Source organism: Protobothrops mucrosquamatus, unplaced genomic scaffold (assembly GCF_001527695.2).
Source record: "Protobothrops mucrosquamatus isolate PMUCROS unplaced genomic scaffold, P.Mucros_1.0 scaffold_134, whole genome shotgun sequence".
Lineage (NCBI taxonomy): Eukaryota > Metazoa > Chordata > Lepidosauria > Squamata > Viperidae > Protobothrops > Protobothrops mucrosquamatus.
This window is the reverse complement of record NW_015386210.1, coordinates 718,734-746,512: the sequence shown is the minus strand read 5'-3', so window position 1 is coordinate 746,512 and position 27,779 is coordinate 718,734. Positions and strand designations below refer to the sequence as shown.

General features: G+C 41.9%; 1 protein-coding gene across 1 annotated transcript in view; it reads right to left on the bottom strand.

Annotated features, from left to right (window-relative positions):
- MOCOS (molybdenum cofactor sulfurase) overlaps nucleotides 1-25,646 on the bottom strand; it is a 197,094-nt gene extending 171,448 nt beyond the window's left edge. Inside the window, exons 1-3 of the mRNA XM_015818230.1 lie at nucleotides 25,432-25,646; nucleotides 12,574-12,663; nucleotides 7,405-7,471 (exon numbers count right to left, since the gene is read on the bottom strand). Coding sequence (XP_015673716.1) covers nucleotides 7,405-7,471; nucleotides 12,574-12,663; nucleotides 25,432-25,564 — 290 coding nt within the window. The 5' untranslated portion in view covers nucleotides 25,565-25,646. The remainder of the gene's footprint in view (nucleotides 1-7,404; nucleotides 7,472-12,573; nucleotides 12,664-25,431) is intronic.
- Between the last annotated feature and the right edge of the window lie 2,133 nt (nucleotides 25,647-27,779).

Here is a 27,779-nt window from a genome sequence, read left to right as displayed (position 1 = left end):
ATTAATGTGGAGGAGATGGATTGTTTATAAATAGAGTTTGTGGAGTTAGAGATATTAATATTTGTTTACCTATATTTGAATATTAGCCTGGGACTTGGTTTGGGAAGTCCGGGGTGGGTGGGATATAATATAATATTGTGTAATACTTGTGATGTTTTTTTTGTTTTTTTGGAAAATAATAAAAATTTTATATTGAAAAAAAAAGACACCTGGTCAGCCATTTGGGAGACTGATCTGAATGCCTATTTGTCTACTACTATTACCAAGAGGGGCTGAACAAGGAGCTGTACCAGAACTGCCTACCCTCGGGAGTCCCACATAACCTACAGGCATGCACCATTTGGCTACTGAAGTAAAGATCAACTGGATGGAGTTCTAGAGTGCACAGAGCAGGAGAGTTAGTCTCACCACTCAGCAGAGAAGTGAACAGCCCCTAGAGGAGGAAAAGGAGGTGCACTTCCAATGGGAGGGAAAGACCTTGCCGAAGTCTGGATGGTTGCTTCTGCTATGGAAAGGAGGGACAGCAAGTTGCTGAATGTCTCACGTTGCTATTAATGACCACCCTCCCAACCCAGATCCTACCAAAGCAGAAGGAGAGATCCCATGCAGGGCAGCAGGTCATAAGAGTTAATCCCTCCATCCGGTGAGGAGGGAATTCTGACCCCTGCCAAGATGGGATCAGTCATGTATGAGAGAGATAGCAAAGGAGAAGATGACCTGATGGTAAGTGACACCATCATCCATATGACCAGTAGAGTCAAGATTTTCATGGCCTTATCAGGTATTAAGGGGATCTTAATGGCCCCAGTGTACTCGGGGTGCACTAGATGTCTGATCAGCCCCCAAGTAGTAGAGAAGCTAGGCATGAGTCTAAAGAAGCTAAAAAAAACAAAGCATTTTCTCAGCTAGACGGTTCGATAATAGGGGGGGTACTAGCTACCTGCCTAACCAAGCTTGTGGAATTAAAAACAGAGACCCACACAGGGACTATTTGATTTATTGTGGTCCCTGGCATGAAAGAGTGTATGGTCCTAGGCTGATCATGGTTAAAGAAGAGGAATCCCTCCATTCATTGGGATAGAAACAAGTGACAGATATGAAAGAAAAATAACTAGCGAGCAGGGATTAGAGAAAATGCTAAGAAGCCCCCATGAGCCTTCAGCTAAGAAAGCGAAAGCAGAAACTGCTAATAAACTACAAACAAACAATAGCTTAGAGCTGCTCATTCCTGAGGAGTATTGCGATTTGGCAGAGTCTTTAGTGAGAAGGAATCCAACACACTTCCACCCCATTACTCCATAGATTGTGCAACTGAAATTGTGCCTGGAGCCCTGTTACCAAAACCAAAGTTGTACTCAATAATGTCCAGGGAGATGGAGGAGCTCTGAGCATACATAGATAAAAATTTAGTCAGGGATTTCATTCAACTGGCCAAGTCAAGGATGGCAGCCCCTGTGCTTTTCAAGAAAAAGAAGAATGGGTCCCTTAGGTTGTGTATCGATTATAGGAGGCTAAACGGTATTTGGTGGAAAATATGTACCCCTCCCTTTGATGAAAGACATGCTGGGGCATCTAGCAAAGGGGAGAATTTTCACAACGCTGGACTTGAGGGAAGTATACTACTGAGTAAGAATCAGGGTAGGTGACAAATGGAAAACAGCATTCAACTGTCCCCTGGGTTCCTAGCATTCCAGGCAATGCCATTTGGACTGCAGGGGGGGGAGGGGCAACAATGTTCATGCAGTTGATAAATGAGGTTCTACATGAGCACCTATATAAAGGGGTCCTGGTGTATCTGGATGATATACTGATTTAACTAACACAAAGGAGGAGCATGTGAAATTGGTCAGAGCAGTGCTGGATAAACTACGGAGGGCTCAGTTTTATGCAAAATTGTCCAAATGTGACTTCCATAAGTCCAGACTGGACTATCTGTGGTACAGAGTCTCAAGAGATGGCATGGAGATGGACCCCGGTAGAGTCCAAGCAATATCAGAATGAGAACCCCCACGAACAAGGAAGCACAGAGTTTTCTCAGTTTTGCAAACTTTTACTATCAGTTCATCCCCACATTTGCTCAAATAGCCCTACCCATCATGAATCTGTTAAGATTAAGAGAGAAGTCAAGCCCAGGCACAGTCAGCTCCTGAGCTGGTCACTCAAATACCAAGCCTTGTTTGCGAAGCTGAAGCATCTTTTCGTTGCCAAGCCAGTCCTAAAGCACCTGACCTGGACAAGCCCTTTGTGATATAAGCAGATGCCAGTGAGGTGGCCATGAGGGCAGTGCTGCTTCAGAAGAATGCAAAGGGAGAGCTACAACCATGTGCTTACATGTCTCGCAAACTGTCTAAGATGGAGAGACGATGGGCTATCTGGGAAAAAGAAGCCTACACAGTCCATTGGGCTCTCCTAATATGGAAGCAATTCCTGGAAAGCAGTAAGATTCCTTTCAAGATGTGGTTGAACCACAAGAACTTAGAAGCATTGAAGTCTCCCCAGAAGCTATCTCCCAAGCAGATCCAATGAGCCTAGTACTTCAATTGATACCATTTTACACTCCACTATATACCAAGGGGGGCAATTTACTGGCAGATGCCCTATCCTGGATGCCACAGTACAACAGTGCCAATTCAATCATCCCTTCCAAGCAATTCAATCATCCTTTCCAAGCTGCACTGGCCCTCACAAGACAGCAGAGAGCGTCACAATTGCCGCTAACCAAGGATCTGCCGCTGAAGGAAATGTGGCAAGACCCCCCCCCTAATCCTTTTTACTATGCCCCCCAAATTACAAGAATAAAATTCAGGAAAAGAAATACAGAAGTAATGTTTTACTCATGAAACCCCTGGCTATTGCAAAAAGCAGAAATATTGAATCAGGCTGGTTATTCACAAAGAGAGCTCAATGGAGGTATTAGACAGACTAAAGATAAGGGGGTAAAATTAATTATATTTGTTTGACAGGATTAGGACCAAGGAAGGTGATAATTAAGACCCCTCATGAGCCTTTGCGAAACAAGTAAAACCAATCAAATAACAAAACATACAAAGCGAACTTCTAAATTATGAAATGCTGTGAAAACTTAATAAAAATCCATGTACTCATTAAAGCAATAGGTCAGCTGTCCTAAAAGTGTATGCTGTTCTGCTCTTCAATAAACAAGAACCTTCTTTCAAAAGCAGCCTCCATTTTTATTCCCGGCTTGGAATTGGAACTGGTTTTTCTTCCCACAGAAGCTGTGGCAGGAGATGAATGGTTCCAACAGCACAGAGATAAACTATCCTTGAAGGACAGATTAGCATGGATGGGAAGTAAACTATATGTCCCAACCAGCCAGAGGACTCTAGTATTGCAGCGCAGGCACAATGTGAAAGCAGCAGAGCATTTCGGATTCGTAAAGACCCTTCACCTAGTTAAATGATTTTGGTGGCCACGTATGAAGAAAGGCATAGAAACCTAAATGGCCAGCTGTCCCAATGTGTGCATCGGTGAATAGGTTGCTTAGCAAGCCTCCAGAGCTGCTACAGACAATGATCAACCCCACGGCTCTCTGGAAGGAAATATCCATGACTTTGTTGTCAAGTTGCTGGAGAATGCTGGGAATACTGTAATTTGGATCACTACAGTCCTATTTTCTAAACAGGACTACTTTGTAGCTTATCCTAGGATTCCCTTTGCTCGATCCTTAGCCAGGCTCTTTGTGGAGCACCTGTACCAATCGCATGGCATTCCTAAATGCATTATTTCAGATTGGAGAGTGAAATTCACATTGAAGTTTTGGCATGAGTTCCTGAGCTTGCTAGGTCCTCCCAGGGACTTAACTCCACCTATCATCCTCAAGTGAATGGATCCTGTGAATGTACGAATGCAGTCCTGGAGCAATGCCTTCGATGCTATGTGAATTACCAGCAAGACAATTGGAGTGAACTTTTCCCCTTCACTAAAATGGCATACAATAACTCAGTACACCATACTACTGGATTCACCGTTTTTCAAGTGGCCACTGGGGTGGAATTTGCGCCTATTCCACAACTCCCTCAAGAGACCCCATCCACAAAGTCATTGGCTGAATGGATTGAGACTTTGAAAGTGCTAGAAGCAACAAGAGAAATGAAGAAGCAGGCTGAAAAGAAGAGAGCACCTCAGAAGGAATTTAGGATAGGGGAACAAAGTTTTTGCAGTTGAGACTGCCCTACAAGAAGCTGGGTCCTAAGTATATAGGTCCTTTCCCTATCACCTGGATTGTGAATCCAGTGGCAGTAGAACTGAAATTTCCAAAAAAAACTTTACTGTAGTTTATTAAAACCCTTCCATAGCTCACCACTGAGACCAGCTATTAAGCCACTTCCCCCCCATGTAGGTAGAAGGAGAGAAACATTTTGAAGTCAAAGAGATCCTCGACTCCCGAATCCACAAGGGGAAATTACAGTGTTTAATTTGTAAAAAAGGTTTTCCCTGGCAGAGGGGGAGTGGATAACAGTAGTGAATGTCCATGCCCCTAGATTTATCCACAGGTTTCATGCCAGATATCTGGACTGACTATGATTTGGCAAAGTGGTACTGGGAGACCGTGGTGTAATAATGCGCGTGTGTTTGTTTTCTTGTAGGATTAATCTTCTTTCTGGAGGGTCGGTGTATCATGGTCGGCTTGCTATGCAAACCCTGCTTGGAACCAGACATCAGCAACAGGTGGGGGGACGGAAGGCATTGGAAGGCAAAGGAATGCAAGTTTTCCGGCTCAAAGAGACAGGGTTATTGCAAGGCACAGATCTGGAGAAGGCCACAATAAAATTTCTGCTGCACTGAAGGTTCCTAAGAACATAGTGGCCTCCATAATTCTCAAAAGGGAAGATATCTAGCACAACCAGGACTCTTCCACAAGCTGGTCGCCTAGTTAAACTGAGCAATCGGGGAGAAGGGCCTTAATAAGAGAGGTGACCAAGAACCCAATGGTCACTCTGACAGAACTCCAGAGATCATGTGTGGAGATGGGACAGAATTCCAGAAGGACAACCATCACTACAGCCCTCCACCAGTCTGGGTTTTATGGCAGAGTGGCTAGACAGAAAGCCTCTCCACAAAGCAAAACACATGAAAGCCTACTTAGAGTTTGCAAAAAAGCACCTGAAGGAGGAACAAAATTCTCTGGTTTCATGAAACCAGGATTGAACAATTTGGCCTCAATTCTAAATGCTATGTCTGGAGGAAACCAGGCATCACTCATCATCTATCCCAGGGGTGCCCAATCTGTGGGCCGAGCCCACTATTGGGCTGTGGCTTGCTGGCCACCAGGCCGCAGAACAAACTGGCCAGTCCACGCACATGTGTGTGCACACTCACCCCCACTCACGCTACTGCCGCTGCCGCTATGCAAACAAGGTGCCGCCATGCAAACAGGGCACCGTGCGATGAAAATGACACTGCACGGTGAAAATGGGGCAGTGCTAGCACCCACGTAGCAAAAACAGGGCAGTGCTAGTGAGTGTCATGCGGGTGCTAGTACCACCCTGTTTGAGTCACATGTTCTCACGGCCCCGTTTGTGTGCACGGATGTAAAATGCTTCCCCCTCCCTTTCCCTCCGGTCCGTCAACCGAGAAAGGTTAAAGACCTCTAATTTACCCAATATCATCCCAACAGTGAAGCATGATGGTGGCAGCATCATGCTGTGGGGGTGTTTTTCAGCAGGAGGAACTGGGAGACTGGTCAGGTTTGAGAAAAAGCTGCATGGAGCAAAATACAAGATAGCCTCAATGAAAACCTGTTCCACAGCACTCAGGACCTCAGACTGGGCCGAACGTTCACTTTCCAACATGATAATGATCCTAAACACACAGCCAAGACAACACAGGAGTGGCTTAGGGACAACTCTGTGAATATCCTAGAGTGGCCCAGCCAGAGTCCTGACTTGAACTCTATTATACAGTTCTGGAGGGACCTGAAAATAGCTGTCCACTTACAGTCACCATCTAACCTGATTGAATTTGAAAGGATTTGCAAGGAAGAATGGCAGGAAATCCAACAATCCAGGTGTGCAAAGCTTGTCGCATCATATCCAAAAAGACTTGAAGCTGTAATTGCTGCCAAAGGTGCTTCAACGAAGTACTGAGTGAAGGGTCTGAGAACTCATTCCAATGTGATATTTTAGTTTTTTCTTTTTAATAAATTTAATTTATTAAATTTCTAAAATTCTGTTTTCATTTTGTCATTGTGGGGGTACTTAGTATAGATTAATGAGAAAAAATGAATTTCAACAACTGTAGAATCAGGCTGACAAAAGTGAAGGAGGTCAGAATACTTTCTGAATGCACTGTGTATTACAGTATGTGCATTGTACTTAAGTGTTTATATAGTACAGGGTTCAAACTCTATTTATCGATGGGACAGTTTTAATTACCACCACAATGAAAAAAAATGAATTAGCAAAGGATGGAATGTATGTCTAATGCCTTTAGAACATTTCTGAATTGCAAGAAACTGAAGGTATAGGTTTATGTTCCTTCCTTACTCACACATATCCCTTAGTGCTTCTAATCAGCAATAAATTAAACCAACTGGACATAATTTTTAGCTTTTTCACTGACTGATTGAATTCAAGATTCTGTTTCATTACTAATTGAATAATAATAACCCTGTTTTTTAGTTTTAGTGGCAGCCGTTTCACCCATTTTGTTGAAATGTTAGTATAAACCAAAATCTGAATATACCTAAAGTAAAAAACACTTATAAGAAAATAGATATTGTTATTTATCAACCTTTTTATATATAAATTAATAATCATTTTTATAGGAAATCCAATTGTGATTATGATTATTATGCCTCTTGCATAATACTTTAAATTTAGTAAGTGTATGGAATCAATGCATTGATCATGAGAGATAATTCTGCAAAAAAAATTACAAAAGCAAAAAAAATCTAATTGCAATTGCTGATCATCTTAAATACAAGATGCTGTGGTACTTGACATTGATGGCTAACCCCCATTTACCATTAGATAAGAGAAGGTGACCATTCTAAATGGTCTATGTTAGCAGCACGCAGAACCAAATAAGAACATGAAGGAATGGGGCTAGTAGTGGATGAAACGAATATGTGTACATATACATATACCTGTCCCCTTGTTTACAGTATCACAGGAGCATTAAGAGACACTGACTTCACCATTAAGAAAATACCTGTTTTCCTGCTGATAATATGATAAGAGTGATGATTTTTGATAGTTAGTCAATAACAGATCTGGGGACTAAGAAAAAAATCACTAATATATAATGTTTATCCTTGCTTCCATATAATAATACTTTGGATCATGTTTCTAACATATAAGAAACATAGCATATAAGAAAGAAAAGGACCCAAAAGCAAACATGAAACAAAACATCTAACACATAAAATAAGGATTACATTACCTGAATCTAACATGTTCAATAGTATCATATGTGAGTTTGCTGCTGATATTCTGGCTATGAGGATTTCCTAGATTAAAAAAAAAACAGTGATTCATGAAAACACACTTCATTCTTTGTGAAATTAGTCTAAATTTTAATCCCTATATTTTTACAGTTAATTAATTTTTATATTTATTCTGGTTTCCCCTCCAGGAGGGAACACTTCCTCCTCTGTTCTTCCTCAGAACAATCCTATATGATGAGTTTCTCCAGCCCATAGCCAGAGATTGTTGAAGGTAGACTGGAACTTCATTCTTTTTCATATAAAAATGTTGTAAAATCCAGCACAACCATATAATAAAATCTTGAGATAGTAAATTATATCATCCTATTGAAACTGTTATCTTCTTTCATTATACCAATATTAGTATGACCTTCTAAAATCTTGAATTCTAACTCTTTCCAAATATTAGAAAATGCCTTAAGGATAAAGCAGAACCTATCCCCTTCCTTCCAATGTGAAATATGATTGTAATGCTTTTCAAAATCAGAAACTCGTAATATGAAATTCTTCAATAGTACTATGCAGAACATCATTATTTCTCCTATAAACATTCTCTAACAAATTATTATGGCAGGAAAGGTATAGTTGAGCTTTCTTTCTTTTTTTCATTTCCCCTCCACAACTGCAGATCCTACTACAACAGACATGTCAAACAGAAGGCCCACGGGCTGGATGCGGCCCGATATGTGGTTCTGTCCAGCCCGGGGATCTGCTCTGGAAAGAGCAAAGAACCGGCCTGCTGCATTTCGGACTGACCCAGGCCAACCGGGCGCTGATCTACAACCTGGTTGCGTCCATCAACTCCTGGGTGCACATGCAAACGGAGTCCAGCGTCCCTGCTGGCTGTCTGCGCCATGCAGGCTGACTTCACCAGGATGCCGGCACTGGCCGTCTCCTGTGCGCACACCCGGGGGATGGGGCAGAGGTGGCGAGGCAGCTCCAGTGGATTTTAGGCTGAGTGCATTCTGGCTTTGATGGATGCAACCAGTTATAGATCAGCGCCATTCCCCCCCCCCAGCACCTCCAGCTTCGCAGCCACAAGGCTTTCCTTTCACTGGCACAGACCTGCCCCACATGTGGGATAGCAAGACCGGCAGCAAAATGGCAGTGCTGGCAATCTCTCCCCCTCTCATCACCCCTTCCTGAGCATGAAGGAAGGAAAGAGATGAGAAGGAAGGAAGAAAGTGTAGCACAGAGGGGAGTTGGGGAGGCATCAGCGCTGGCTGGGATCGGCGCTGGTTGGGAGGCTTTGCCAGAGCTCTGTGGATTCAGCAGAGAGGTCGGGAGCGGTAGCTGGCAGCGGGGCGGGGTTCCTGGGGAAGAATTTTTTTAAAACAATTTTTATTACTTTTCCATTTTACACCAACAAGGCTTAAGAACCAACGTAGAGATAGGGTTATCAATTAAAAACAATAACATTATAAATATACAGCTCACACAATATTCTTTAAAATTCCCCTGTCTATCTATCTAGGATATTATAATCAAATTAATACATTTCTAAAAACAAATTCATACATATAAATTCCATTAGTGAATAAAAATTTTCAACAACTCATTATCTATCCCATAAAATCCTATTTTACGTTTTATTAATTTTTCAAATGTTTAAACTAAAACTAACACTCTCTATTTAGGATAATATATTCAAATTAGTACATTTCTAAAACAAGTTCATTCATTAATATATCACTACATATAGATTCCATTAATCAATAAAAATTAATCAATAAATTTTTTTTAACAGCTATCCCGTGAGATCCTGTTTTACATTTTGTTAATTTTTCAAATGTTTAAACTTAAATTGACATATTTATTTACTATTCAGGTACCCCACGTTTCTCTTGTTTAAACATGTTATTTCCATAACTAAATTCTTTCATCTCTCAACTATATTCTATTCTTATTCAATAATTCTCCAATTATTAATTTCATCTCTTCCATTATTTCCATCTTTTTTCTCATACCATCCCTCATATTAAAAACATAAAAAAAATATCCAGGAAAAAAAAGAAAAAAGAAAAATAACACAAAGGGAAAGGAATATCAATAAACCAAGGAGACAAAATAAGGGACGAAAAAAGAAAGGAAAAGAAAAAAGGGAGAAGAAAAAAACAAAACAAAAAGGATAAAAAATAATAATAATCTATCATTTCAAAAAACATATTACTATATTTCAATATTAAATTCTAAATCTTTTCGTCATGACCTCTCTTTTAGCAAAATCCACATCCAAATCAAGCCAAGTCGCTATAAATCCTTTACCACCCATCACTGTAATCTTAAATTCGATATTTATATCTTATTCTGGGTTTCTTTCTATTCCAAATGGGTTTCCATAATAAAGTCTCTAGTTCCTCAAATAGATCACCCATTATCTCTTGCCATAACATGTACACCAAAAATGACTCTCCCGTTATCCATTTTATTAAACTGATATAAAAGTTGTAGCTGTTCTCAATCACTCGTAGCTAAACGTCGTTTCCCATCTTTTTTAAAGTTGCATAAAGTTTAATTGACATCATTTTCTTAATAGGTTGTAAATAAGATAATGTATAATCCTCTTTGATCAAGTATTGCTCTTCTTCTGTTGGTTTTTTCTCTGTCAGAGAGTCAGATGGTGTCTGCAAGTCAGCTTGTCCTTCTGGGATAAAATCCTCCATTTCCTTGTTATAGATCATTTGCTCATTATCATCCAGAATTTTTTCCAGTATAGACTGATAATCCGAATGTAGGTTTGATTCTTCCGTCTCAGTAGGCTGAAAGCAAGGTTGAAAAGAAATCTCTTGGGTATAAGCCCCCTCTGCTGTTTCTTGGCTTTCCAAATGCTTACTTACACCTTGTGCTTTACTTTGTCGTTGAAATGCAATCTCTTTTGTGTAAGCAACTATCCGCTCGGTGTTTTCCAGGATTTTATCCAATATATACTTATAAGTGAAATTTAGACAAGTTTCTTCCATTTCTATCATATTTAAAGCCAATGTCCTTTTGGGGGAGACTATATTCAAAAGAAATCGGTCAATATCTGCCTCCATCCAATTATACTGCTTCTTTATCTTTTCCCTTTGTAATAACTTAAAAGCCAAAGTCAAACTCCAAAAGAAAGAAATGACAGTTGCGATAAATAGTTTCACCAGAAGATATCCCAATGAATAATCAAAATTATTCAAATGTTCCGTTTTTCCAGACACCATAAGAATAAAAAAGAAAAAAAACAATATTCTCCAAACAATTGGTATGTTACATCTCTATAACAAGGTTTCTTGGGGCTCCCAAATATCCAAAAATAAAATCAACAATAAAAAAAAAGTAAATTTAATTTCTTTTTAGCTTCTCTTCCCCCACCAAAAACGCCGCTTTAGCAAGATAGGAAAATGATTAAAAAAACCTTTTTCACAGGAAGAAACAAAGTAGAGGTAAAAGAAAATCTCACCAAATCTTTCACAGTGGGTCTATTTGCTTAGGTGATCTTATGGATTACGGTTGGCGCAGCTAAATGATCGGCCATTTTACTGGCCGATCTTTACTCCGTTGGCCCAAAGGAGATACTCGGACTACAGAAATGCCACCGCCCCTCTGCAGTCATCCAAGAAGCCTCCTCAACGGTAGTCGCTCCTCCAGAGCAACTTTTTGACCCACTCAGGGGTCTACCGGCGGAGGAAACTCGGCCGACCGCACTGCCGCAACCCGGAACCGGAAGCCTGGGGAAGGATTTTTAAAGGCAAAGAGGAGATTGACTGGGGGAAGAAAATTTTATTTTCTCTTTTCCAGAGACAAGCCAGAAGGAGGGAGAGCGAGGTAGGAAGTTGGCGAAAAGGTTTTTTATTCTCTCTCCAGAGAATAAACTTCCTACCTTGCTCTCCCTCCTTCTGGCATCCCTGCTGGCTGTCTTGCCCTGCTGGCTGACTTCATCAGGATGACGGTACTGGCCATCTCCTGTGTGCACACCCAGGGGGCAGGTCAGAGGCGGCGGGGCAGCTCCTTGCTGATTCCAGTGGATCTTAGGCTGAGCGCGTTCTGGCTTTGATGGATGCAACTAGGTTGTAGATCAGCGCCACCCACCCCCACCCCCACCAGCACCTCCAGCCTCGCAGCCACAAGGCATCCCTTTCAACAAGACCGCCCACATGGTATAGGAATCGCTGGCAGCAGCATATTAGTGCTGTCAATCTCTCCCCCTCCCATCATCCCTTCCTAAGCACGGGGGAAGGAAAGAGATGAGAAGGCGAAGGAAGGAACAGAGGGGAGAAGGAAGAGAGGGTGGGAAGGAGGGAGGGAGGAAGGAAGGAAGGAAGGAAGGAAAGAACAGAGGAAGGAACAGAGAAAAGGAACAGAGAGTGAGAGGAAGGAAGAAATGAAGGAATGGAGGAGGAAGGAAAGGAGAGTGGGAGGGAGGGAGGGAGGGAAAAAGGGAAGGAGAAAGGAACAGGGAGGAAGGAATGGTGGTAGGGAAGAAGGAAGGAACAGAGGAAGGAAGGAAGGAACAGAGGGACAAAAGAATGGAGAGTGGGAGGGAGGAAGGAAGGAACAGAGGAAGGGAGAGAGGAAGGAACCATGTCCCAGCACTCGCCCCAGTCCCCCTTCCTCCGCCGGAGACCCTCAGATCTGTCCTAATCCTGCCCAGGCACCCCTGAAGCGAGTGATGTTGAGCTGGCCATGCCCACCCAGTAGGCCACGCCCATCCCAGCCACACCCACCCAGTAGGCCACACCCATCCCAGCCCCCCCGAGGGCAACCACTGTACTAAAGACACTACAGTCTACTACTGTATTGTGTGCACACACACTAATATATCAAGAGAGAGAGAAAGAGATGGGGGAGAGAGATGAAGAAACAGAGATATAGAGAAGGAGGGAGGGAGGGAATGAGAGAGCTGCTTAACATCTTGTTTATGTGGTTTTCCTTTTTTCCTTCCTTGTTATTTGTTTATTTATTAAATAAATAAGCATCTTTAAAAAAAACAATCTGGAAAACCACTAGATGGCAGCAAAGGTCTGTTAAGCCTTATTTACTTTATTTTTAAATAAGTAAACACATCCTACTTTAGAATAAAATCTTGAAATGCCTGGGAAATGCCTTTCCATTGTAGGGAAAAACAAAAAATATATTGTTTAATTTTACTTTACCATAAACATTTGTATTGAGGTCATCAGTGAAAGCCTTTAGCAAACTTTCTGGATAAAGAGTAGCACCCGCATGGTCAAGATAAGTAATTTCTACAACAGAAAAGATGAAAATAAATTATAGCTATCAATTATTCCCCTCAATCAATTTCAATCTAAGCATTTTTGTTCCAAATTCCATTACAGGAAAAAAGGGGGGGTTTAAATATATACTTTTGAATATATTTCATTATTTAATAGAAAATAACACTATTGCAATAAAATAAAGTCAAACTAATTTTAGAATCATTGTACTATAGTGAAACAATCTTCAGAGCCAGGACTGACTCCTTCCTAGCTGGTTTTCACCAGATTCCAAGGCCGTCATGCCCCGAGTATGAACTGTTATCTGCCTAGCAGTTCAACATTCTCAAAACATCTTCTTTGCATCACATTGGCTGCCGGTGGATTGGTCAGGGGGGTTGGGATTGGGAAATCAAAATTGCTTTACCCTTTGCGTGGGACCTCCAGATTCCTTTGTAAGGGACCTCCTCCTGACTTTACTGCATCCATTTCTCTCAGTAAAAGTTCTTTTGATTCTACTCAATGGATTCATTGAGTCTTACTTTCCTGAGGGGCCAACTGGGGTAGGTCTGACACTGTGACAAAGAAAATCCTGCTAAAATTTGCACTTTCCTACAAAGGAAAAGCATTGGATGCTGTCCTATATTAAAGTAGCATCAACCCTTTATAGGTTTTAGGCCCTGGAAAATGCAAACAGTGCTAGGAAAAAGAAAATCGTGGGTGATGCCCTGCCAAGGCCTCAAGAAGACTTCTCTGTCAAGCCTAAAATTCTGGGATCATATGGTGGTCTCCTATCCAAGTACTCTGTGCTTGCAAAGTGTCCAGTGAAGGTAATATGATGGATTAAGACTGGGGACGTGGGTACTCTCACAACACCACCTATCTCACAGTGTTATTGTATGAAAGGGCAGAATAGAGCCCATCTTAATAAATAAATAAATAAATAATCCTACCACCACCTAATATGCACAAAAGAAGCCAGAGCTATGTGGTTTTCTGGACCTTCAACTGTATAGAACAACCATGCCAGCATGGTATTTTTGGCAGTGGAAATCCATAGAGACACATTCTTCCCTTCCCGGTTTGCCCAAAGGCTGTTAGAACTCTGCATATGCTCAGAGACACTCTTCTCTTTGCCCCTATGCGCAAAGCCTAGGAGCGGTCTGCATCTGCAAAGAGGCACTATTGTCTTTCTGCTTTGCCCAAAGTCTGAGAACTCTCTGCACATGTCCAGAGGCAGTCTTGATGTTTTGCCCAAACCTGGCAGTGCTTGGTGTATGCCCAGAGGCACTCTTCCTGCTTTGCCCAAAGTCTGGGAGCGCTCTCCACATGACCAAAGGCACTCTTGTCTTACAGCTTCGCTCGAAGCCTGAGACCATTTTGCACTTGTCCAGGGACACTCTTCTCTTACCGGTTTGCCTGAAGCCTGGGAGCTTTGTCCAAAGTCTGAAAGCTCTTTAAACATGCCCACTTTGTCTGAAGCCTGGGATCGCTCTGCGTATGCCCAGAGGCACTCTTCCCACTTTGTCCAAAGACCAGGACCATTCCGAATATGCCCAGAGGCACACCTCATGCATCGCCTGAAGTATGAGAGTTCTCATCTCTATGCAAATGCAGACTGCTCCTAGGTTTGGGCATAGTGGGAAGATAAGAGTGCTACTGAGCATATGAACAGTGGTAACAGGCTTCATGTAAGGACCCACTCAGCTAACCACTCAAGAAAGCAGAACTCTTGAAACAGGCATTGTCTCAAAAGGAAACTTTTATTAGGGGTTAGTGACAGTAGGGAAGGCAAGGAGAGATCTGGGGAAAATCCCGCTTAAACGGTACAGTTAAACCAGTAATATTCCTCCTCCCACCAAAGTCATAATGTCCATTTGAAATCCAGCCAATCCACAGGTGACACGATGTTTTGGTAACTGAAACAGTTGGTGCGCATCTCAAAGTCTTCTCCAATTTGTTTCTCTGTAACCGTCTCCCTCGTAAGGGAGACATGTTCCTTTCTCAAGTGGATAGAGGCGAGAGAAGAAAAACAGAAAGCAAAAATTATCCCAAGCAAAAGCAAATATCCCTCCTCCCCCCAGCAGAATGGCAGGCCCCAAAACAAAAGCACAAGAGTATATATGCAAGGAAGACAATAAGGATTTGGGGACCTGACATACAGCCCCCCTAAAAAATGGGAAAAGACAAAAGACAAAGGGGGAAGGGGAACAGACAATATAGGCATATCAATTAGGCTTATCAGGAAATTGAGAATGTCAAGGTAATAATTTAATAGCTAAACTTATGTAATGGTGTAATGGAATATAAGGTGGATGATGCAATGATAGGAATGACTTAGCAGGGTCTGTGTCTCTTTAAGAGCCTGATTATAAAAGGGAAGGCTTTTTCAGGAGTGTCTCTCTTGTCCGTTTCCTGCTATAACTGCTGTGTGTTGGAGATTGCTGTATTACCACATGTATTTATATTATTCCTGGTGTATGATATTGTAGATAGTGTAAGATAAACCACCATTTAATATAGACCACTGTTTATTGTATTTACTCCTGGGTTATCTCAGCGCAATAAGGTTGTGCATGCTCTGACAGAGAATGGAAACGTCTTAGAAGTTTAGGGGCTCTAACATGTTTCTTGTACACCCACTCATTCTGGGCAGAAGGGAGATTCTTCCAAGCTACTAAGTATTGTATCAGCCCATGGTGTATTCAAAAGTCCAAAATGTCCTTAATCTCAAAGTGTTGTTCACTCTCAACCATGATAGGTGTGGGTGCCTGAGGCGCAGGAGGCCTAAGGATAGAAGTAACCTCCAGTTTGAGCAAACTGCAGTGGAAAACAGGGTAGGTTTTTCCATAAGTTCTTCAACAAGTCGAAGGACCTTTGTACAAATTTAGGGCCTAATTTCTTTGAAGGTTGTAAAGACTACAAATACTTCGTGGAGAGGTATACTCGGTCTCCAACTTGAATGGTTTTTGCTCCACCCTCCGTTTATCAGCCTGAGTCTTATAGCTTTTCTGGCTTCATCCAGTGTTTTCCTGACTACTGGCCAGATATTTTGTAACTGTTTAATCCATTCTTGCAAGGAGGGGATTTTAGGCTCCTTGATAGGGAGTTCAGGCATGGCTACGAAAGTCTGACCATTAGCTACTTGAATGAAGCCTGTACTGGAGTGCACAGCATTATTATAAGCCACCTCAGCAAATGGTAACAGGTCAGACCAATTGTCCTGCTGATAATTAATGAAACATCTCAGGTATTGTTCTAGAATTGAGTTCAGTCTCTCTGTTCCCCCCCCCCATTCGTTTGAGGATGATGTGAAGATGATAACCCTTGACTAGAACCCATCAAATCCAGAAAAGCTTTCCAGAATTTAGAGGTGAAGTGAACCCCTCTGTCTGAAATTATACGTTGTGGAGCCCCATGAAAGCGATATACGTTTTGCACAAAGAGTTTAGCTAAAGTTTTTGCAGTTGGGATCTTGGGGCATGGAATGAAATGAACTTGTCTAGAGAACAAATCCATTATGACCAAATTATAGTGTTTCCAGCATTTTCAGGCAGTTCCACGAGAGCGAGCTCTCTGCAGGGTGCTGACGGACTTGCTACCAGCTGTAGCAGTCCTGGAGATTTCCCTTGCCAGCGTTTGGCTGTTGCACATGTGGGGCAGCTGGCCATATAGCTTTCTATGTCCTTTTTTAATGCAGGCCACCAAAATTGCCTCTTAAGGAGATGTAAAGTTTTAACAAATCCAAAATGTCCAGCAGTTTTCGAGTCATGCCATGCTTGCATTACTTTAAGTCTTAGGGCAGCTGGGACATAAAGTTTCTCTCCAATCCAGGCTGATCCATCTTTTAACACACACAGGTTATTATGGTTCTGAAACCACTCATCGGTCTCTAACGCAGTTTTAAAGTCCTTCAACAAAGTTTTCTGACAGGAGCCACAGGTCTTGACTGGGCCCTGATGATTATAGGAGCTGCTAGTTGACGAGGATGTAAAAATGGTTTAGTCACTTCTGCTTTCTTGCTATTGTATTGTGGTAGTCTGTGATTGGGAGGGCAATCTGTGCAAAAGATGGGATGAATTGTCTGTAAAGGTTCGCAAATCCTAGGAATCTTTGGAGCTGTTTCCTGGTTCTTGGAGGAGCCCAGTCCAGGATTGCTCTCACTTTCTCTGGGTCCATCTCTATTCCCTCGTTGGATATACGATAGCCCAAGTAATCAATATGATCTTTTTGGAACTCTCACTTTGACAGTTTGGCGTATAGCTTGGCAGAGCACAGTTTTTTTAGTATCACTCTGACCAGTTTGATGTGCTCATCTTTGGTTTCCTATAATCCATGCATAGATGAAGACAGACATCTTTTTTTTCTCTGAATAATACAGGGGCTGCTACCCGGGTCTAGCCGGCTCTATAAAACCCTGTTCCAGATTCTTTTTGATGAAGAGGGCTTTCAAGTCTGACTCACTAAGGACGGAGGCAAATTCACAGCATAATCCATATCTCCCACCATTTTCTTTAGAGATGGGCGGGGCTTCCCCTGTGGGAATTTTAGCCGTCCTTCCCTCCAGTTGATCATGGGGTTCCATTTCTTTCTTCTAGCCAGTCCCTAAACTAATGCCCACTCCATCCCTGGGGCCACAATAAATGCTAGAGTCTCTGCATAGTCCCCCAAATCAATGTGTAGAGGTCTGGTGGCAAAACTGGCAGGCACTCCCCCCCCCGCAACCAAGCCATCCAGTTGGCAAAAAGTAATAGGAGTTTTTAGTCTCCTGATGGATATCCCCATTTTCCCCACTAGTTCTGGGCAGATCACGCTTCGGGTGCACCCTGAGTCCAGCAAGGCTGGTAATTTTACTGCCCTCCCAGTGCCAGGCATGGAAAGTTCTAGGGACACTGTTATGGGGTCAATTGGCCTACTCACCAATAGGTCATTATCATAGTCACTTTCTGCCCCTTCTAGGCCATCACAGCGTGGAATTGGAGCTGGACTCTCTCTGTCGTGACCACGGGGGAGCTCTACGATCTCTTTGGATCTCATTGCAGTCTCCCTGGGGTGTGGCAAGGTTCTCAGGGCTCTCAGAGGTCTTTTAGCCGGTAGATGATCCCCTTTCTTGGCCGGTGTCTTGTTGTGGCAATCCATGGCTTGATGTCCCTCTTTACCACATTTGAAGCAGGTAGTTCAGCGAGATGGGGCAGATGAACCTCGTGTGGTCTCCCGTTTCTTGGACTGCGGTTTGAAGCTTGGTCTCACCAGGTAATATAAGTGCTTGTGTTGATCAATCTCTACTTCCTCAGCTAGCAGGCACTAGTTGTACAGCCATCCTGGGACACCACGAGCTAAGCAGGCATTGTAGAACTCTTTGTTGAGCCCATCCTGGAAACAGCTTACCACGATGTCTTCCAGCCACCAAAGATGACTGGCCAGCTCTCTGAATTCTTCAGTGTATTCAGCGACTGGTCTCCTTCCCTGCTTCACTGTTTTTATGCATTCCCGGGTTTTCTTGTCTGCCAGCTGGTCTTCAAAATGCCTGCGGAAGGCAGCCATAAACTGATTGAAATTCCGCAATTCGGGTGTGTTGCAATTGTACAGTCAGCTGCTCCACCTTCCAAAACTAGGGTAACTACCCGGACTTTCTTGACATCAGTAGGCAGTGTTGTCTCATAGATCTGCATGTAGCTGAACACTTGTGCTAGAAAATACCCCAATTGCTTCGGGTCTCCATCAAACTTCACTCCGATCAGGATCGGCTTCACCTTGGCTGGTTGGGGTGGTCTGCCTCTGGTTCCTTGAGACAGACGGCCTTGCCACGGTGCTGCTTCCTGGGCTCCAGCCACTGCCGTCTCTCAGACCTCCAATTCCTCCTCCTCTAATTCACCCTCTGACTCTTCCTCTGATTCGGGGATTTTTTTCAGCTGCACCTTAAATTAATCAAGGGCTTTTTTCACATACTCCATCACCATTTCCATCATCCCTGATTTCGATTCTTCCTTTTCTCCATCTTTATCAGGAAGTGCGGGCTCTGGATTTTTTTTCTTTGCCTTTTTTCCCCTCCACCTCGCATAAGGGTGTCCTTCGGGGCTTTTTCTTCCCATCCTTCCTTTTTCCCGACCCTGTGTGACCATCTGGCTCAATCTTCTTCACCAGAAAGCCCAGCTTCTTCCAGGTCCCTAGAGAGGCTTTCATCTGGTTTCAAGCACAGGAGATCCTCGGCCCATGTTTCTGCCTGGAATTCCTCCATGTGAAATTTAATTGCGACTCCCTTGGTAGGGCAGCAGCTTCTCCGAGTTGAGTACTATGCAGATATCGCTTTAGTATTAATATGGGCATAGTGGGAAGATAAGAGTGCCTCTGAGCATATGCACAGTGGTAAAGGCTTCATGTAAGGACCCACCTCAGCTAACCACCCAAGAAAGCAGAACTCTTGAAACAGGCATGGTCTCAAAAGGAAACTTTTATTAGGAGCTAGTGACAGTAGGGAAGGCAAGGAGAGATCTGGGGGAAATCACACTTAAATGGTATAGTTAAACCAGCAATATTCCTCCTCCCACCAAAGTCATAATGTCCATTTGAAATCCAGCCGATCCACAGGTGACACGATGTTTGGGTAACTGGCACAGTTGGTGCGCATCTCAAGGTCTTCTCCAGTTTGTTTCTCTGTAACCGTCTCCCTGGTAAGGGAGACACGTTCCTTTCTCAAGTGGATAGAGGCGAGAGAAGAAAAGCAGAAAGCAAAAGTTAGCCCAAGCAAAAACAAATATTCCCCCTCCCCCAAGCAGAATGGCAGGCCCCAAAACAAAAACACAAGAGTATATATGCAAGGAAGACAATAAGGATTTGGGGACCTGACACTTTGGAGTATGCAAGAAGAGAACAGTGCCTTTTTGTGGATTTCTACTGCTAAAATCGGCATGGTAGTTCTATATAATTAAAGATCCACAAAAACCACATACCTCTGGCTTCTTTTGTGGATGTTAGTGGTGATAGGATTTTTTTTATTATTATTATTTTATTATTTTATTTTATTTATTATTTTATTTTATTTTATTTTATTTTATTTTATTTTATTTTATTTTATTTTATTTTATTTTATTTTAATTTTATTTATTTTATTTTATTTTATTTTATTTTATTTTATTATTTTATTTTATTTATATGGGCTCTATCCTGCCCTTTCATACAACAACACTGTGAGATAGGCCGGGTCCATGTCCCCAGCCTTAATACACCATATTGCCTTCACTGGACACTTTTCACAAGGACCCTCAAACAAATTACTTGGATGGGAGACCACCAGGCAATGCCAGAATTACATACTTGACAGCGAAGTGAGGCAGGCCGGGCTGTGAGAGTGCCCATGTCCCCAGTCTTAATCCATCATGTTGCCTTCACTGGACACTTTTTACAAACAGATGCTTGCTAGCTGCATGCCCACCCCGCGCCCCTGCAATCCCTGCCAGCCACATGTATGCAATCCCTGCCGCCGCCATCGACACCTCCAAGATGCCTCCCAGCTGCCCACCACCCCTCCAGTACCCCTACAATCCCTAATACTTGCTGCTCTGATTGGCTTCCAGGAGGCATGGCTATTTGACTCCTGCACTAAATTGCTGGAGTAGAAATGTGCCTCGGGGAAGGGACCGGGATGATAGGCTGGGGAGTGAAGAGCCAGTGGGTCACTGGCAGTAGAGAATCACCATGAGAGGGCCAGCAGAAGAGAAAAGATTTGGCTGCGGTAGATAGCTGGGAGTGAAATGGCCAGATCCTGGGGCCTTTTAATATCATTTAAAGAAAAGATGGTTGCTTGGCAGCTTCAGATTTTCTCGACCCCTTTCAATCAGGTTTCAGGCCCAGCTATGAAACAGAAACTGAATTAGTCACACTCTCTGGTGCAAATGGGATGCTGGTTATGCAATCATCCTTGTTCTCTTTGAGCTCTCTGTAGCCTTTGATACCATCAACCATGGTATCCTTTTTGGCCAGATGTAGGATTTGGGGTTAGTAACAAACATTCTGTGGTTTTGCCTCCTTTCTCTGGTCTCAATTGGTGCTGATAGGGAATAAGAGTTCCACCCCCTAATTATTCTCTTGTGATGTGCCACAGGGCTCAGTACTCTCTCCACACTTGTTTAACATCTACATGAAGCTACTGGGTAAGAGCATCTATCACCATGGGTTGAGGTATTTCCACACCTGGTGACCTAAGTGATGTTGTTGCTATCCTCTTACAGAACCTGGAGACATAGGAGCTTGAATGGGGGACAATAAGCTACAACTTAATCAATCAGAGTCTCAATCAATCAATTCAATTAATCCAAATAGAGCTGGAAGGGACCTTGGAGGTCTTCTAGTCAAGCCCCCCCCCTGCTCAAGCAGGAGTCCCTATATCATTTCAGACAAGTGATTGTCAAGTCTCTTCTTAAAAACGTTGTGGGTGGGATGAAGCACCCACAACGTCTGAAGGCAAGCTGTTCCACTGGTTAATTGTCCTCACTGTTAGGAAGTTTCTCCTTAATTCCAGGTTGCTTCTCTCCTTGATTAGTTTCGATCCGTTGTTTCTTGTCTTGCTTTCTGGTGCCTTGGAAATACTGGAATACTACTATCATGTCCCCCCTTAGTTCTTCTTTTCTCTAGACTGGCCATTCCCAAATCCTGCAACATTTCTTCATATGTTTTAATCTCCAAACTCTTAATCGTCTTAGTTGCTCTTCTTTGCACTTTTTCCAAAGTCTCAACATCTTTTTTGTAATATGGTGACCAAAACTATATGCAGTATTCCAGATGTGGCCTTACTAAGGCTTTATAAAGCAGTACTAATACTTCATGTGATTTGATTCTATGCCTGTGTTTATATAACCAAGGATTGTATTAGCTTTTCTGGCTGCTGCTGCACACCTCTGAATCATGTTTAAGTGATCGTCCACTAGGACTCCAAGGTCCCTCTCACAGTTACTGTTTTTGAGCCAGGTTTCACCTAATCTGTACTTGTACCTTTAGTTTTTCCTGCCCATCTGTAAAACCTTGCTTTTCTCCACATTAAATATCATTTTTTTGGATAGGGCCCATTGTTCAAGTATGTCAAGATCTTTCTGGATTCTGAGCTTGTCTTTTGGGATGTTGACTATTCCTGCCAGCTTGGTGTCATCTGCAGATTTGATGAGATCCCCTTCTATTCCCTCATCTAAGTCATTTATGAAATATTGAAGAGTACTGGGCCTAAAACAGAACCTTGTGGTTCCCCACTGCTTACTTCCCTCCATGTAGATGTAGTACCATTAAGGACTACTTGTTGAGTATGGTTTTGTCAGCCAGTTACAAATCCATCTGATGGTGATCCTGTCAATCCCACATTTTTCTAGCTTATCAAGAATCCTGGCAAAACCAACTGGCTTTGGGTGCATGGAGCTTCAAGATTCAAGTCTTTGACAACTTTAATTCTGGATGGATTCCATGAACCTGTTCAGACGCAGTTTGAAGCTTAGGTGTTCTCCTGGACTCGCAACTCCTACTCAAAGTACAGCTGGCAGCCATGGCTAGGAGAACCTTTGCACAACTTTGGTTTGTATACCAGCTGCGGCCTTTCCTGGATCAGGATTCCCTACACACACTTAAACCATAATAATCTCTTGCCTGGGCTACCACCAATATGCTCTATGTGGAGCTATCCCTGAAATGCATTGGGAAGCTTCAGCTATTGCAGAGTGCAGCAATATGAACAGTCTTTGGGGGCACTAGAATGGCCTAAGTTACATCACTGGTCCTTGAACTGCATTGCCTATTTGCTTTTGGGTGTAGTTCAAAGAGTTGGTTATGAAGGCCTCCATGGCATGGGTCCAGGTTACTTGATAAACCATCTCATCCACTAGGACGGCCCCCCTCCCACTTGTGCCAGCAATGGCCTGCTAAGGATCCCATCAATCAAGGAACTCTAGCTGGCAGAGTATAGAAAAACCTTCTCTACCATCACTCACAGTCCTTTGGAACAGCCTCCCCCCCCCCGACAGATTTGCTCACACTCTTCCATAAGTGTCCAAAGACCTAGACCCGTGGTGGCAAACCTATGGCACGGGTGCCAGAGGTGGCACTCAGAGCCCTCTCTGTAGGCACGCGCACCGTCGCCCCAGTCCTAGGCCTTCAGCTGGGTTTTATTAAACCTTTTCGCTTTAGGCCTCCACCACCATGTGCAAAAAAAAGGTTCAATCAATCAGTCAATTTCAAGTTCTTGCGGGGAAAAAAAAACTTGCAAAGTTGGAATTGATTGATTGAACTTTTTAGTCCCGCCCACTCTGTTGTTACCAACGCAGCCACACCTACCCAATGGGCCACACCCAGCCAATGGGCCACACCCAGCCAATGGGCCACACCCACCTGGCACCCGACGATACATAAGTGGGTTTTGGGTTGCAGTTTGGGCACTCGGTCTCTAAAAGGTTCGCCATCACTGACCTAGACTGCTAGTTGGCCTGGAGACCCAATGGAGAAATACAACACTGGAGATAGCTATTAGACTAATGGCATACAGCTCCCCCAATGATCCTGCTCCCTCCCTACCATCTTTTAATTCATATTACTGTTTTTCCCTTATTTTTATTGTTTCCTTATTTTTACTATTATTATATTTACATTCTTTATAATTTTACATTTTACTGTTATAAGCTGCCCAGAGTAGCCCCATGGTGAGATGTGAAACAAATTTAATAAATAAAATAAAACTACTTTGTGACTCCTATTGCTTTGCAGACACTACTTTCATACCATGGTACTGAACCCAAACAAATAAAAACAGCTTAGCATAACTTTTTCAAGCAATGAATAGAAGCAAGACTTTAACTACATAAGAGACTTAGAACTGAATCAGGTAGCATCCAATGGCATCTTGAAAGTAACATTTTCTGAAGAATCAAATCAGGCTCAGAACAATAGTACTGTCAACATATATCTAAAAGCAGTTAAACTTCTGTCTCTAATCATTTTAATAGTGAGTTATACTTACTCTAGCACAAAATAATCCCATTATTCATTCTTAACAATTAAAAAATAACATCTACAACATTGTACCCTAATACAGCTCATCTTCTTTCCCAATAAAATAGGTACAAAGTTGGATTGCTAATACCTCTCAGTTTACTAGAATTTACAATAGTAATTTTTGCAACTTACTCTTAGCAGGAAACTCAGTCCTGTCTCTTAAGAATTCACTGAGTCAGCCTCAGATACATTTTTCTAAAATACTAACATGATTGTTGGCTCTGAAATTTGTGCCTTAACGAAACTTCAGATTCTTCCTCAAACATCAGACCATAGCCTTTACTTTTTTCTCTACTACCAAAACTTTACATATGGTGAAATAAAAAAAAGAAATATATGTCATTATACCCAATTTAAGTAACTCATTGTATTTGTGCATGATAGGAAATTTAAAGCTGAACTTAGTTTGGGCAGCATAATTAAGCATAATTAAGATACAAAAACAAGAAACAGCAAAATATATGAAAAAAGGCAAACTGTTTTAAACATATGCCTTGCAGAATGCAAAATAATTTGCAGTCAGGAAAGCACTGTAACATGATAGAAAAAGGAGGGGCATTCCCAACAAATCACAAAGTTTCTCTTGGATACCTCCTACTGTGCTTCAAGCAGGTAGTTTCCTAGTCAGAACTGCAAAATGTTGCATTGTGATTTTCCCCCTACTTAATAGTTTTGTGCTATAACAAAAGGATAGGAGATACTGTTGATAACCTTTTGGAAAGTTACTGGTAAAACTCATGAATGAGGGAGAACAGTTTTATTATAAATCTAATCTGTAATCTCTTTACTAAAGTACTGCAATATATGCTGGAAAACAACATGGGAACTCCCCTTTCCTGCAAGACCCTGTCACCATTCCCCTTCTTTCTCTCTCTCTTTTTTAACTCCAACTTTTTCTCTTTCTGCAACACTCCTTGGGCTGGTGTCTTCCAAATTGTTTGGGGCTTTTCCCCATCAATTTTAGCAAACATACCTGTCCAAAGAATTAGGAAGCTGAAATATAAAACACCGCCTACCTTGCTTAGGCAGCATACCTATTTAAAATCTTGGGTGGGGAACGTTATTATTTGGGAGTTAAACTTTTTTCAACAGTCTCTAAGAGATTATAAAAACGGGGGCTATGGCCTGTATGAGGCCCAAAAATGGCAGATGGTACTTCCCTCCTTAGAAGGAAAGATTTCTTCTAACCAAGCTATCCAGTGTATATTATTAGCAAATGAGATAGTTCCTAATAAAAGAGAGGTAAAATGGTAAACTAATTCTTCAGTGAAGATAACAAAACAAAGATTAACTACTCAATGTTTAAAGAAAAGGTGATCAGCCATCTGTCAAGGATGCATCCATTTAGATTGTCCTGCCAGAAGTTAGACCCAGTGATGTAAATGTACTCTTTCATTTGCTCAGTCTTATTACCCATGAAATGGAGCAAGAGACAGGAGGCAAATCAGCTGCTAACATTACTATCCCAGAGTAACAAAGCTCAAGAGGTGAAAATTATTTTGACTTAACAGTTCCTTTCTTTTCAGACTCAAATGTAAGAAGGGCAGATTGAAATTTGCTGTTTGATTACCCTTTCTCATTCACTTGGTTTTTTTCTTTAAAATAAATGTGGAAATATAATATTTCCATCCTCAAAACCTTGGGGTCATACTTAGTAGGGTAACTGCTCACACAGCAGCAATCGCAGAATCAGAATACTCGGTTTCCTCTTCCCTGCCCAATTATTTTTCCCACCAACCGTCCTGCTGCCACCTCCACCTCAAGTCAGGTTACCTCCTAGTCTGGGAAACTCTCTCTGGCACAATCTTTGCAGATCCTCTCCACCGTAACCATAAGTAGCACCCGAAGGGAGCTTGCTTTGAAAAGCCTGGAAAGACAACAGTTTTTCCCACGGATTCTCAGCCATTGCAGTTAAAGATCTTTCTCGGAACAAGAGAGGAGCAATGAATGTTTACGACAGAACGCAACTCAACTAAAGATCAGCTTACAGGAGAGGCCGGAGGACCTGGCTCCTCCCACTGGCTTCTCCCATAGAGATAGCAACAGTTCATTCCTTTTTCTCGCCAGCTCAGCAAATTAGATATCTCTGATTGCAGTCTTTACGGACAGAACAGAGAATATCCTTGAGTTCGTGGAATCTGAGAAGGGGAGAGGGGGGAAAAAGCTATTGCTTTAGAGCATAATTTCCAAAAATGAAAACACAATATAAACAAATGGAGCTTTGCATGTGAGCAAAAGTGCCTGCCGTTCGCGCAAGTGGAGATCCACGCGCAGACGTGCACTCATCTACCGCTTGCGTGGCTTGGTTCTAAATGGGCTATGGCCCACTACTGGCTGCGGCCCGAGGGTTGGGGACACCTGCTTTATAACATTCAAACTCTCAACATACAATTCTGTACTGGTGTAGATATAACTTGACTTCTTGCCAAAAGACTTATAAACAAAATACAATGCACAGATATAGAATAGATATCATCTGGCCCAATCATGAGAGGGATCTAAGTGTCCTAGTGGACAACCAGTTAAATGAGCCAGCAGTGTGCTGCAGCTGTTGAAAAGAACCAATGTAGTTCTAGGGTGCTTCAACAGAGGGATAGTTTCAAAATCACAGGAAGTGTTAGTAATGTTTTATAAGGCACTGGTAAGACCACACTTGGAAAACTGCATCCAGTTTTGGTCACCATGATAACAAATAAGATGTTGAGACTCTAGAAAATAAGTGCAGAGAAGAGCAACACAGAGGCCTGGAGACTAATATGAACGGTTGCAGGACTTGAGTATGTCTACTCTAACAAAGAGAAGGACTAGGGGTGACATAATAGTCTTGCTACCACAGAGAAGAGGAGGTCAACCTATTCTCCAAAGTACCTGAGGCCAGGTCAAGAAGTAACTGATGGAACCTTATTATCAAAGAGAGATCCAACCTAGAATTAAGGAGAAATTTCCTGACAGTGAGAAAAATTAATTAGTGGAACAGCTTGCCTCCAGAAGTTGTGGGTGTTCCATCACTGGAGGTTTTTAAGTAGAGATTGGATAGCCATTTGTCCAGAATGACATAGGGTCTTCTGCTCAAGCAGAGGGTTGGACTAGCAGACCTTCAAGAGCTCCCTTCAAACTTGTATTCTATAAATAAAAATACAACATTTTGAGAAAAGCTTTTAGGCTGCCTCTCACAAGGCAATTAATAGTAACAGCTATATGTAGGAGAAATGGAAAGGTAAGAGTCCAGCTAATTTTGTGTGGTTTGTATGATGATCATTGCCAACCCAACCCATATCACAGAGTTGTTGTGGGGGAAAAGAGGGCGAAGGAGTATTATGTATATTTGCTGCATTTAGTTACTTATAAAGTAATAAAATCAGGATAAAAGTTAAATAAATAAATAATGTTTGAGACTGACCTTCGACTATGGAATGTGACTGACATAACTGTAGTTTATAGACTTTCACAACCAAGTGCAGAGCACAGAGCACAGAGAGAGATTCACTCAGAATCAGGTTGACCTCAAATACTTAATTTTTGAGTCAGAAGATTTGAGGTGGTGCCTTCCAAGAGGCACTGTGAGGGGTTGGACAAGCCATCAGACAAATGGGATAGCAGTGAAAGATAAAATTTGTTTTAGCAATTTACCTGAGCCTGAGTATGCTTAATCATTTTTTTTTTGTGTGTCATGTAAAATTTTTTATTTTTTGTAAAATATACATCTTCCAATATACACAATACATTAACTTTAGCTTTCCCCCCATACCCTCCTCGGCTTCCCGGAGCTGAATACAGGATCAAGTTCATATTTCCATAATTCTTCTACAATCATTAATCCAATTAAAACAATTATAATACTAACAATCTACACACCCCTTTAACTCCAAATAAAATATTACAACTATACTAATTTATAATCTACCTAATCCTTAAATAAACTAAAAATAAATAAATAAATAAATTCACATAATTAAAAAACACTATTATATCTATATATGTAATTTAAGCAATAATCCTTTCCTAATTAACATAAAGAAAATTTTCATTTCATATAATTAATAGTATCATTAAAATATAAATTTATAAATAGAAACAACTACTAAACAAAAAATATTACCACTCAAATATATCCCATCTAT